Below are 14,630 nucleotides of genomic sequence, written 5' to 3' on the forward strand. Positions count from 1 at the left end.
CAAGGATATTCAATGAGCTCTAAGGTAAAAATGCTCTTGTAGCATTCAAGGTACAGAAAGATGATAAATGACCAAAACATAGAAAATTATTCAGTCTTACTTGTAATTAAAATAATAATAATAATAAATAGTGAGCTACCTCTTTATTCCCTATCAGATAGTAAAGATGGGGGGAGAACAATAACCAGTGTTTATCCTGCCTTTCCAGATGTCAATTTCTCAGCATGAGAAATTTTAAAACAGTGACACAAAGTAATTCTCCTTTAAGAGTTCATTTTAAAGAAACAGAAAAGCAAAAAGATTGATGTTAAAAGATTCATTATGACATTATTTATTATAGCTAATGTCGGAAACAACATAAATTTCAATACCTGTTGGAATGTTCAAAGAAAACTATGGTACATCTATACTGGAGAATATTATGCAGCCATATGACATATATGACATATGCAGCCTATGCCATAACGTTGGGTTAGGAAAGCAAGATAAAAAAAAAAGGTATCTATGTCTCAGGTAAAAAAAAAAAGTTATTCAAACAGACACTGAAGGGAGGAACTGCCAAATCCTCTGCCTTTAGGATAATGATACTATGGTTCTTTTTTCTTTTTTTGGCTAAGTTACATTTTTCTAATTTTTTTACAATGAGCATGTTACATTCACATTTAAAAAAACAAAACAAACTTGAAAATTAGAAAAAATCATATCATACCATTCTTAATGTACCCATACATTAAGAATGTATTTTCTATCCATACTCATACCTACACAATCCAATTCTATGTACTGCAATTTCAGAAGTTCCTCCACCATTCAAGGAACTTAATGATCCCAATTTTCTAGACTGAACTTATGATTGGATGTTCAAGTATGTTGGGACTTTTGATAAACAGATGTTTATGTGAAAGGGGCCAGGCTATAGAGGAGTAACTTACTTTAAATAGAAAAAACAAACAAACAAACAAACAAAAACAAAAAAAAGAAAAACAAAACAAACAAACAAACAGGTTATTTCCATGGCTTTAACTTTTAGAATTTGTCCTTAGGTTTTCTGAAAGCTTCCCTGTCTTGTTCCAGGTAGGTAGGTTATTTTGATAAGTATTTTTTTTTTTTTGATATTCACAATTCCAGGTGCCAACTATAAATTTTAATTACTGTTCAATTGGTGATGAAATACATTTAGAAGTTTAATATGAATAAATCATCTCTTGGTTTTTCTGGGGTAACATAAATGTATATATAACTAAAAAAAATTTTTAAAGAATTGTTAAGAATAGCTTGGATGCTTGGCTGCCTAAGCAGTGTGGTAATGCAGAAAGAACAGAGACTTTGGAATCAAAACAAATCTACGTTTCACTACTTTTCAGCTAAGTACCTTAATTAAACTTGTTAACACCTCTAAACTGCTGCCTTCCCTTTGAAAATGGGGATACCACACCTATTACTGTGAGAATTAGAACTGATGTATGTAAGTGTTTAGCACATGCCTGAATCAGAGCAAGTATTGAAAAAAATAGTAGCCGAAATCAAAACAAACAAAAGACAAAACTAGATTAAATTTCCCCCATATTTTCCAGCCCTGATTGCAAGCTTCATATTTTAGTTCTATAGCAGGATTTCTCAACCTTGGCACTACTGACATTTTGGGCTGGATAATTCAATCTTTAGCAGCATCCTCGGCTTCGACCTATTAGTATCACTGCTCTAACTGTGAAAATCAAAAATGTCTCCATACCTTGTTAAATGTCCACTGGGGCACAACACTGCCCCCTAGAAAACCACTAATTTACACAGATGATTAAAATTTAGAAACACTTAATAGGGTAAACCAAAACAAGTCACCTCATTTTTCCCAGGCTGCTGAAAGTCAGTGATAAGAGAGGGAAAGGGAAATATTTCATTCCATATAAAGACCCCATTTTCTTTATGAAGGCTCTCTATTGTCAGAGAACTTGACTGCCTCCACTTAAATAGTGGCTGGACGAGTTAGCCTATCCAAGCCTGTTTCCTCACATGATTCGTGCGGATTACGTGCATAATATAAGTGCTTCGCATAGTGTCTGGTTCATAGTAAACACTCAATAAATGCTGGCCATTCTTATTATAATCTAGGTACTCCTTCCAATCCTGGGCTTTAAAGTCCCACCTTTCACCCCTTACCCTCAGTTCCCTACTCTATACATACTCGTATTTCTAGTCGAATCCCTAAATTGGTCCTAAACTCTAAATCGGTCCTTCTTGAGGCAGCTAGCCACAGGGATGTAAGAAAAGTATCTGAGCTGGCAGGAATAGACTTTGCTAATAAATCTGGAAAAATCTTCCCTATGGTTGACTACCACTGACACAGAATATATGTATGTCAATTAGAATCAGGAAGCATGCAGAAAATAATAAGTAAAATTAATTAGACTGAAGAAATAAAAAGAGCACTAACTTGATGTTGATTAGGGCACAACTGCTTTAATTCATGCATTAATTCAGTGTAACAAAAATGAGCAGAATTTCTAAACAGAATGAAACCCATTTGAGAAATTTTCTTTAAATTCAAGATATTTTTTATGTTAAAAAGTAGAAATATCTAAAATAATTTATTAAAGACAATTTATAAATGACTACCTATGATGATCACAAGCTATCTAGATGAAATTAAAATCTAATTTTTGAAAAATTAAAGATTAAGCATAAATCAGAAATCCTTGGAAAATAAAAATAACCAAGAACCTACATAATGGAGTTTCAGAAGAAAAGTCACTACTATGTGAAAGAATGACTGATGACTATGTAGAAATGAATAAAAATTTTATTATATCTCACCTGTAATTTCTGAGTCAAAGAGTCCCTCTGTTCTTGTAGTTCTCGGGCATTATCAATTTCTTGTTTTAATCTTTCTATTTCCTACAAAATAGTAGAGCAATGTCTTTAACAACAACATTTAAGCAATATTGAGGCAAGAGAAAGCCCCATTTTCCCCTGAAATTACTGTCCTAGTCCTTAAAATGATTTAAAGAACATTCCTTTATACTCACTTTTAGAGAGGTGAATTCATCTTTATAGGCATGTTGTCTAGTACAGAATAATCTTAAGAAACAAACAACAACTCTAAATTGGTAGCATTACTTAGAAAACAACAAGCTGAACATTTTAAGGTTGCTTCAAGTTTTGTGGATGTAATTCTTCCCAGGATAGTAAATCTTTTCACTGGAAACCAGAGAAAGCAATAGCTTGTAAAATTCATATAACTTCTAATAGTTTTCTGTTAATCATAGGAATGTAATTCTCATACAGAAGGCAAGAGGCAGTATCTCAGTCTGATTGCCTCATCATAGTAAATAACAACAGAAACAAAGATGGGGAAAACATAAACAAGCTTAGTATCACTTAAGAAAAATTCCATCCTGAAAAAACCTCTACAACCTTACCTTATTCCATAAAGTACCTTGAAATCTGACAAAGACTCTTAATGTTTGTACACATATTTTAGTTAGATTACAGATGAGTGAAAAGTAGCTAATACCTCTTCCTTCACTTTCAGTGTCTCTTCCAGTTCTTGTATTGTCTGATTTAATTCTGTCTTATGAGTATGCACTGCGTTTGCTTGGCTACTAACACATTCAAGCTCAGTCACCTAAAATTAAATGAAAACACAGAATAAGTTATATGACAATTTCAAAGGATTTCTTGCTGAAGAGATAATAGGTCTTTGATGGGTGAATAACAAATTTTGAAGCAATATATGAAAATTAATTTGGGAAAATATTAAGACATGGTTTAATGGATAGATTCTTTAAAGATATGAACTTAGGACAAAAAAAAAGAGCAAAAGAAATAACTATTTACATGGCTTGGTTATGAAAAGGCTAGGAAAACTTAAGTGATTAGTGACAGTAGAGAATCCTTATAATAAAAGTCTTTAAAAATTTCTTCTGAAAACACATTCAAAATCAGATATAGTCATCTGCCTTCCATCTGTAGCTTTCAAATTAAATTGGGCTCTGAAAACTGGCCTTGCAGAAGTGAGAAATTTTTCAAATACATTTCCAAAATGTAAGAGAATCTGGAAGAAAAGATATGCTTAAAATACAACTTAAATCATTCAATACTAGAATAGTGTCTCTTATAGCAAAAGACAATTCTTCTGTCAGTATGAATTTACTGAGGGCCCAAATGACAACATAACTTTTAATGAGCACTTGCTACTTTTTGAGAGAACAGAGAAGAGAAGGGACTTGTTCCTAAAGGTTATACCACTAGAGAACAGTCAAAATACACAGAAGTCAACATAAACACACACACAGCTCTTTACACAGATCTTATGCATTTTGACTGACTAGAATACAACAAATTCTAGAATATTAAGGAAACAGCAAATCTCAATCCCTCACATTTTCTGAATATTGAATTAACGTCCACTTTGTCATTCTACCTCTCATATCATTTTCTTCCTTTGTATTCATGTTCTAATAGCCTTGCACAAATCCTTATCATCCAGGCCTAAAAAGCAATGAGCTGCCAGTGGACTTAATTATAATCTTTGTCTATTTTTGTGTCTTCTGCAAACTGCTAATATTCATCTCTCATTGTGTGACTCCCACATTAAAAGCCTTTCAATGGCTCATCTTTTTTTACAGTATCAAATCTAAACCTTCAGGTTCTCCATGCACTCACCCCAAATTACTTAACCACCTCATCTGGCCAAGACATGCAGTATGTATTTCCAAGTAAAAGCAGGCAAGTCTCCTTGTCCTAAGAACAAACCATATTCATACCCACCTTGTTGACTTACCTAGACTGTCTTCTCTGACCTCTGAAAACCATCCAGGTCTTACCAAACCCTCAACTCTCAGCTCAGAATGTACTTTCTCCTATCTGTTAAAGCACTCAAGGGTCTCCTGTCCTCTGGCCCATAAAACTGAACATCTGTTCAAAAATCTTGAGAATTATTTTTTATCATTTAATATATGTTAGTTTTCTTTGTCCAATTAGATAATAAATTCCTTATGGGGAGTTCTAGTTCTGATAATAATGAAGTAGTTTTTATTGGATTAACTTTCCCACAGATAACAATAGCAAATTATGAGCAAATTTTTAAAATCCACTGTTTGAAGGCCCTGGTTAGTGATCAAATTGGGCAAAAGACTGAAAGAAACATCACATTGGGTGAGATGCATATTTACACATATTTTTGCCTCAAAGCCGGCTGTAGTCTGGCTATGTTGCTTGACTAGGACTCAAGCAAAAACCTGTGCTCATATTTCCCTGTGGAGCCTGAGGATATTGGGTGCCTCAGAATAACTAGAACTTCTAGAAACTGAGGAAATTATATAAAAGAAAGCCCCCAAATGAGTATTTAGACTTCCCTCAAATCTTTGGCTGACCCCTGACTAAATACGCACAGGAGTCCAGAGAGAGTGGGAAAAAAGCTGGAAGGCTGAAAAAGCTAAGCTATAGTAGTGCTCACCACAGAAAGGCCACTTTGAAGTTTCAGTCCCACCAAACTAGAGGACCTTGGTAAACATCTCAAGCTTCTCACTAAAACCCCAGAAGGGTTATTCCTTAGAGAAAAAGATTTCCCAGGACTAAAGGATTCACCCTAGGATTAAGAACAGAATTGAAACAAACCAACTAATAAAGCCTAAATCCACTCCTCCACAAATTCAGCATAATTTACAAGTAATTTAATTGCTTGCTGAAACAAAAATCAACACTATTCAGAGGAAGCTAACAGAATCTAAGGGTCCTACAGCATCTCATTTACAATGTCCAATATACAACTGAAAATGACTAGATGTAAAGAAAAGAGAAAATGCAACCTGTAGCAAAGAAAAAAAAAATCTATCTATATATAGACATATATAAAAGGTGAAATAATTGTTGCCAGTACATTTGTAGTACAAAAAAATGCTAAAGGAAATTATTTAGGCTGAAGGAAAATAATACTTGATGGATATTCAGATCTACAAGAAGGAAGAAGAACACTGGAAATTATAAATGCATAAGTACATCAAGATTCTATTTCTTAAATTCCTTACAATTTAATCAACTCTAAAGCAAAAACTCCTTAAGGGCACAGATTACACAAAAAGGAAATATGATATCTCCTCAATGAATATTTATTGGCTTATGAGTTAATTATCATGTTAATTTTTTATTGGTAAAAAATACATAACATAAAATTTATCATCTTAAACATTTTTAAGTGTACAGTCCAGTAATGTAAAGTATATTCAAGTTGTTGTGAAACAGATCTCCAGAATTTTTTCATCTTGCAAAATGGAAACTATACTAATTGAACAACAACTTTCTTCTTCCTCCTCCTAAGTTAACTTTTATTCTTAGGAGAGAATGATATTTGTGCAAGTTTCTTACTCTCTCTCTGGTCTCTATTCCATTTCTATCCTTCTTCTCCTGTCATCCTGGTCCTATTACATCCTTCGAATTATGCTCTGGTACTAATCAGCCCATTTCCTACAGTCTGTGGAGTTTACTTCTGTGTTATCCTTTTTAAAAAGGGAAATTACTGGTATCTGCCTCCCATTAGGTGAATGCATATGCTTTGAATTTTAAAAATTCTTTATAAGTAATTGTTTGGGCTTCTAATCGTAATAGTATTGGGATTTCTGATTTTTCTTTTTCTGCCCCATATTTCTAATATTATCGAATTTTATGAAGAAATTCTACTTCTATTTTTCAAATTTTTCTTTCTTTAAAAACAATAAAATAAAAGCATTTTGTTAACTCAGTGAAATTACATGTCAATTTAGTGTCTCGATTTTCACTGGAATTGTACAGAAAGAAGAGAATAACTTACCAAAGATCATTCAGCTAATAAGTGACAGAAAAGGAATTTAAAATGTCTTTTGATTCCAAAATATTGTATATTATTCATTCTCATTAAACTGTGGAAAACATCTTTCTTAGTCAGTAAGTCCACATATACTATAAACCCACACATATGTTCTGACAACCAACAAAAATCTCCAAAAGGTGTCCCTGTGCTGAATCTACATGTAAATTTCCTCTGATCAAGGAAATCTGTTAGTCATAAATCCCTAGGGACAGCAGCCCCAAACTTACCCGCTTGTGTAGACGTTCTGCTTCCTCTTGATACGCAGCGAGTTGCTGTTTCCATTGTTTCACGTTGGCAGTAGACTCCAACAGGGCTGCGGTAAGTTTGGCATTATTTCCTTTGAGGGTAGCCAGTTCAGCCTCCCAATGTTTGCTGATTGCTGAACTAAAAGAAAAGAAAAGTCTATCCATTACACTGACAGCACTGTTACTTTGAAAGGACAGCAGTACTCAGTTGTATTATTTGGTTTATAGTACATGAATGTTTCAAAGACAACCCCAAAAGAATAAAAACGCAAATATTTCACCGAAATGTTCTTAGTGAAGAAAACTTACAAGAGAAGAAATACTAAAAGTACCAAAGTAGCAGGCTTAGTGTGGAATAGTTCCATAGAAGAGTTTCTACCCATTTTCTTTTAAGGAATAAACATTATACCTTGAAAAATATCTATAAACAAAAGCTATATCTTCTGAAATTACTATTATTTCATCTTATTCAGAATTTTAAAACACACAAAACAAAAAAATTGCTGTAATAAACTAATTTCAGTTCAAGGCTAGACCTAGAAATTGTTCTAATGACTTAATTTGATAGAATTCCAGTATCACTTAAAGAAGAAACTAAAGCAAGCACCTTTTTCCTCATTTAATGTTCTACTTGATAAGTTACCAAAAGTTAAGTATCTCAACCAAAACAACTTTCAATTACAAACACAACTTTATTAGTTGTGGAGACCCCTCTCTTGATAATTCCTTTTTTAACTTTCCAATGAAGAAAATAATGATCTCATTTGAAAGGAAAAGGTGGTTTCTCTTCCTAATTATTGAACAGTTTATTCCTATTAGTGAAGTCTGCTAACCTTATCCTATCACTAACTAGTGATGATAGCTTTCTTTAATCGGCATTTTGGTTTTTGATAAGTCTGCATCACAGAGGTAATGCTTTCAAAGACAGTTATTTTATAGTAATTTTAATATGTTATAAAAAAGAAGGCATAATTTCTATCATCAAAATTTCTAAAGCTTATCATATCAGCATTACAAGATCATTTCTATGGTGTTTGCCAAAAATGCATAACTCTCATTATAACTATAGAAAACATCCTATAAACCCAAACTGAGGGACATTCTACAAAATAACTGATTGGTATACTTCAGAAGTGTCAAGAAGAAGCAAGACTGAGAAAAAAATGGAGGAGACTAAGAAGAAATCATTTTAATCCAATGTGAGATCGAGGACAGTTTCCTAGAACAAAATAAGGACATGGGTGAAAACTGATACCTGTAGTTTAGTTAAGACTATTGTATCAATGTTAATTTTCTGGTTTTGATCATTATATTATGGTTATGTACGATGTTAACATTAAGGGAAACTGGGTGAGAGGTATATGGAAGTTTTCTGCACAGTTTTTGTAATTTTTATATCTTTAAAATTATTTAAAATGAAAAGTTAAAAGATTTTATAAGGTTTACTAAGAAAATTTCATCAAAACAGGAAAGAACAGAATCAAACAATAAGTTAAGCTATTAATTTAACAACCCATTTCTATCCTTAAAAATAAACTTCTTTTTATTTCTTCTTTTGTGAAATGGTTTTCCCGATTCAGATTTTCTGAGCAAAGCATGCACCAATTCACCTGCTCTAACCGAATTACAGATTTTTTAAAACCACTACAGAGATGAGTTTTATTTAAATAGACCTTTCAATCTGACTATAAAAATCTTATTGAACTAACTTAAACACTTGATATATGCAAATATCTTTAACCTCTTAAAAATTAAAAAAGAAAAATGATTTTGAATATTTATAAAATTCATTTGTCAAAAGTTTCATAATTATAAAGACTACCTCATGTCTTCATAGTAGGAAGAACAAAAAAGAGGGTGTTTTGCATTTTATTTCTCTGGGTTTTATTTTATAGGATATAGGGGGCAAAGTACATCAAGAATTTGAGAACTCAGCCTAGTTCGTGATTATTTAAATAATTATTTCTGTGATTTTAAATTTGGCTGTCAACCACTTTGATCTCAGTTCTTCATATGCCAAATAAACAAGTTAGTCAAGATCTACACTGTCCAAACGTTAGCCATTAGCGGCATGTAGCCATTTAAATTGCTCAAAATTAAATAAAGTTTAAAAATTCAGCTTCTCAGTCTCAGTAGGCACATTTTAAATACTCAGTACCTACACATGGCTAGTAGCTACCATACTAGACAGCAAAATTATAGAACTTCTCATCATATCAGAAAGTTCTCCTGGATAGTGCTGTCCTAGATGATCTCTACATTTTGGACAGATTTTTCTATTCTATGTGTTACAGACTGAATTGTCATACCTCCCCACCCCCAAAATTAATATATTGAATTCTTAACTCTCAGTACCTTAGAATATGATTATATTTGGAAATAAGGCCTTAAAAGAGGTAATTGAGGTTAAATGGGGTCACTAGGGTTGTCCCTAATCCAATGACTGGTGTCCTGATAGGAAAAGGAGATTAGAATACAGGTATGCACAGAGGAAGATCATGTGAAGACACCAGAAGAAGACGGCATCCGCAAGCCAAGGAGAGGTCTCAGAATAAACAGCCATGTCAATAACTTGATCTCAGATTTCTAGCCTCCAAAACTATATGAAAATTAATTTCTATTGGTTAAGTCACCCAGTCAACATATTTAAGGCAGTCTTAACAAACAAACTAATACAAACAACTTAAAAAAAATCCACACTGTAATGTATCTGTGATATTGTGATTTATAATACATGTTCTGGTCTTTGTCTATGGTTCCTGACTCACAGCTCCCAAAACCCGTAGAATTTCCTAACCAATAAGAGCAATGGAAACATCTTGTGTGGTAGTATTTAGTCTGTTGTCCTTAGTCCCAGAAACTGCTTCAGAGCAATAAAGGTGACATGTGTGTCTTGTTCCTCACAACAAGACCCTTTCAAACCACAGCTGAGTTTATGTTAATGACTTTTGGAAATCCCCAAAAGATGGGGGGCTGGTTGCCAGGGGAACCAACCATGAACAGAGGGTTGGGATTTTCAGTGCCACCCCCATGATTTCTGGAGAGGGTTTGGAGGTTGACTCAATCACCAATGGCCAATGATTGAATCAAGCATGTCTTTGTAATGAAGCCTCCAGAAAAACCTAAGAAGATGGAGTTTGCATAGCTTCCATGTTGGTGAACCAGAATGCATCCATGTGCCACAGTGCTGGGCCCCAAACTCCACAAGGACAGAAGCTCCGGAATCCCTGGATGAGGGGAGAGTCCACCACTGTGAAAAAGCCACAAGATGTGACCAGGAGCCTTCTTCTCTGTGGGAAAAAAGCCCTATGCCACTGGGAGAGGGGCAGCAAATCTTGTCACTCCCACCTCGAACACTCCTAGATGAAGACCTGTTATTGCTAAGGGGAAAAAAAGTAGAAGAATAAAACTCTATAACCCTGCAGGAGGAACAGAAAACACAGTCCTAGTCTCAGACTGTTAAGAGTTCCCTAGCTTTGGGGAATGGGGTAGGAAACTCCTGCACAAGACCTTCAGCTACAAAAGGCTGAATTTAGATGCTACTGGAGGAGGAACAGGATGACTGAGAGAACCCCATCTCTGAGATCCTGGGACACAGGGCCTGCCCAAGATTGAAGGTGGATATGAACAACAAAGCACCCTACCCTGTCTCCTACTACGAAACTGACAGCAGCCTTCTACTGGGGGAAGCTCAAGAGTCTAGAGATAGAACCCATCAGAGGCAAAGGTACACAGAAAAGACCAAATGCTGAGGATGGAGCAGAGATAATGAGTAAACCATCTAGCAATCCAACCCCAAATCTAAGCAAAAGGTACCACCAGAGGTGTTTAAAACCAGTGAGTACTCATGGTAACCATAGCAATGACAAATTCACCCCTGAGTAGACTGGCTTAATCCCCATACTATTAGCCTGGCAGAAAAACAATATTTACTCCATTTCCAGGAGTAAATATTATTTACTTTTACTGTAAATACTATTTACCTTTATTTTATGCTTTATGTTTGACAAAAAAAAATTACAAGACATACCAAAAAGCAAGGAAAACATCTACTGTCAAGAAAGAAAGCCATTGATACTCAGAGAGGACCCTGATGCCAGATATCTCAAACAAGGAATGTAAAATAACTATGTTAAAAGCATAAATGGAAAAGGACACATGCATCTCCAGATTGTAAATTTCAGCAAAGATGGAAACTGGAATGCTAGAAATGAAATGCTAGAAATAAAAACCATGATAACAAAGATGAATAATGCTCCTTGACAAGCTCATTATGAGACTTGACATAGCTTCATAAAAATCGGGGGTTTTGAAATCAGACCAATAGCAATTAGCTAAACTGAGACACAAAGAGGAAAAATAAAAGAAAAAGGGTATCCAAGACGTGGGGCAGCAGTATCGAACTGTCTAACAAATGTATAACTGGACTCCTAGGAGAAGAGAGAAGAGGGCAGAAGAAACATTTAAAGAGCTAATGACTGAGAATTTTCAAAAAATAATAAAAGACATTAAAACGCAGATCCAAAAAGCTCAAAAAATATTACATATGGGAACAAAAATAATAATTATAATAGGTTTCCCACCACAAACTAAACTTTCCAGAAGAGACTGGAGTGACAGTGCTGAAAGAAAACAAATCTCAACCCACAATTCTACATGCAATAAAAATACCTCTCTAAATGAAAGTGAAATAAAAAATTTTTCAGACAGATAAAAGCTGAGAAAATTCATTACAAGCAGACACTTATTATAAGGAATATTAAAGGAAATTATTAAGGTGAAAGAATATGATACCAAATAGAAACTTAGATCTCCACAAAGAAATGAAATTATCTGGAAATTATTACAATAATTATAAAAGGTCCAAGGCAATTCAAAGGAGAAAAAAGTCTTTTTAAACAAATAGTGTTCAAACAACTGAATAACCATATATAGAAAAAAGAATCTTGACTCATATCTCATATCCTGTACAAAAATTAACTCAAAATATAAAACTATAAAACTTCTATAAGAAATCATAGAAGAAAATCTTTGTGACCTTTGGTTAGGCACATATTTCTTAGATATACAATATAAAAAGAAAGATCCACTAAAAAAACTGATAAAAGGGATTTCATAAGAGTGAAAAACTTCTCTTTGAAAGATACTATTAAAAAACATGAAAAGATTCTAGAGTACAAGGATGTATCAACATATCAAAATAAATCAAAGTAGTATACCACATTAATAGAATAAAAAGAAAAAAAACACATGATTTCTCAATTTCTGTAGAAAAAGCATTTCAAAAAATTCAACATGCTTTTCATGCTAAAAACACTCAATAAACTAAGAATACAAAGAAACTACCTCAATATAATAAAAGCCATAGATGAAAAGCACACAGCTAACATGGGACTCAGGTAAAAACCTGAAGCCCTTTTCTCTAAGATTGGAATCAAAACAAAGATGCCTGCTTTTGCCACTACAAATTCAACATAATACTGGAAGACCTAGCTAGAGCAATCAGGCAATTAAAAGAAATAAAAGGCATCTAAATGGAAAAAGAAATAAAATTACCTGTCTGCAAATGGCATGATCTATAAATAGAAAAAGATTTCAAAAAAAAAAAAAAAGCTGTTAAAACAAATAAATGAGTTTAGCAATGTTGTAGGATACAAAAATCAGCACACAAAAAAATCAGCTGCAATTCTATAAACATTGAATAATGTGAAAAGGAAATTAAGAAAACAATTGCATTTACAACAGTATCAAACAGAATAAACTACTGAGGAATAAACTTAACCAAGTTGCTGAAAGACCTGTACATTAAAAACTATAAAATGTTGCTGAATGAAATTAAAGAAGACATAAATAAAACAGGAAGATATACCCTGTATATGGATTGGAAGACAATATTGTGAAGATGTCAATACAATCTTAAGTGATCTACAAATTCAATGTAATCCCTACCAAAATCCCAACAGTGTTTTCTGGAGAAACAGAAAAGGCAATCCTAAAATTCATTTGGTATCTCAAGGAACTTTGAATAGACAAAACAATCTTTAAAAAGAACAAAGCTGGAGGTCTCACATTTCAAAGCTACAGCAATCAAAACAGTGTGGTACTGGCATAAAGACAGACATATAGACCAATGAAATAGAGTCCAAAAATAAACTCTCACATATACGGTCAAATGACTTTACATAGCTGATCACCATGACCATTCAGTGGGGAAAGAACAGTCTTTTTAACAAATGGTGCTGGGAAAACTGGATATCTACATGTAAAAGAATGAAGTTAGTTTAGGCTTGTGTCTCACACCATATATAAAAATTAACTAAAAATAAATCAAAAGACATAAACATAAGAGCTAAAACTATAAAACTCTTAAGAAGAAAACAAAGAGGAAAAAGCTTTGTGACACAGAATTTGCAATGATTTTTTTAGATACGAAATGAAAAGCACAGGCGATAAAAAGAAATCGATAAATTTGGACTACAGCAAAATAAAAAAAGACATCAAAGAATACAATCAACAGAGTGAAAAGGTAACTAATAGAATGGGAGAATATACTTGTAAACCATATATCATGATAATGGGTTAATATCTCGAATACATAAAGAACTCCTACAACTCAGTAACAAGAAACACACAACTTGATTGAAACAGGAGCATAGGATTTGAATAGACATTTTTCCAAAGAAGTTATACAATAGCTACTAAGCACCTGAAAAGAAGCTCAACATCACTAATGGTTAGGGAAGTACAAATCAGATACACAATGAAAGACCACCTGATACCATTAAGATGGCTACTATCAAAAAAAAAGAAAAGAAAGAAAAAAGAAAATAACAAATGTTACACTGCAGCACTGTTGGTGGGAATGTAAAATGGGGCACAGCTGCTGTGGAAAACAGTACGGTAGTCCAAAAAATTAAAAATAGAATTACCATATGACCTAGTGATTCCCCTTCTTGATATATATTTAAAAGATATTTGTACAACAATGTTCGTAGAAGAATTATTCACATTAGTCAAAGGGTTGAAGCAACCAAAGTGTCCATCATTGGATGGATAAACAAAATGTGGTACATGCATACAATGGAGTATTACTGAGCTTTAAAGTGGATGAAAATTCTTACACATGCTACAACAGAATGAACCTCGAAGACATTATGCTAAGTGAAATAAACTAGTCATAAAAAGACAAATACTATACAATTCCACTTATATTACTCAGAGTAGTCAAATTCATAGAGACAGAAAGTGGAAGGGTGGTTACAAAGTGCTGGGAGGAAAAGAATGGAGAATTATTGTTTAATGGGTACAGCGTTTTATTTCACAAGATAAAAAGAGTTCTACAGATTGGTTCCACAACAATATGAATATACTTAACATTAATGAACTGTACACTTAAAAATGGTTAAGATGATAAATTTTATATTATATTCATTTTATAATAATTTTTTTAAAAAGAAAAAAAGGGTACATACTGTATGATTTCATTCATATGACATTAAGGAGAAGGCAAAACTATGAGGACAGAAAACAATACAAGTTGC

The 14,630-nt window shown here is 33.4% G+C and overlaps 1 protein-coding gene across 1 annotated transcript in view; it reads right to left on the bottom strand.

Moving 5' to 3' along the window:
• HOMER1 (homer scaffolding protein 1) overlaps positions 1-14,630 on the bottom strand; it is a 115,270-nt gene that overhangs the window by 12,139 nt on the left and 88,501 nt on the right. Inside the window, exons 6-8 of the mRNA XM_011377344.2 lie at positions 7,072-7,228; positions 3,512-3,622; positions 2,812-2,892 (exon numbers count right to left, since the gene is read on the bottom strand). Of these exons, the coding sequence (XP_011375646.1) occupies positions 2,812-2,892; positions 3,512-3,622; positions 7,072-7,228 (349 nt within the window). The remainder of the gene's footprint in view (positions 1-2,811; positions 2,893-3,511; positions 3,623-7,071; positions 7,229-14,630) is intronic.

Source organism: Pteropus vampyrus, unplaced genomic scaffold, assembly GCF_000151845.1.
Source record: "Pteropus vampyrus isolate Shadow unplaced genomic scaffold, Pvam_2.0 Scaffold11, whole genome shotgun sequence".
NCBI lineage: Eukaryota > Metazoa > Chordata > Mammalia > Chiroptera > Pteropodidae > Pteropus > Pteropus vampyrus.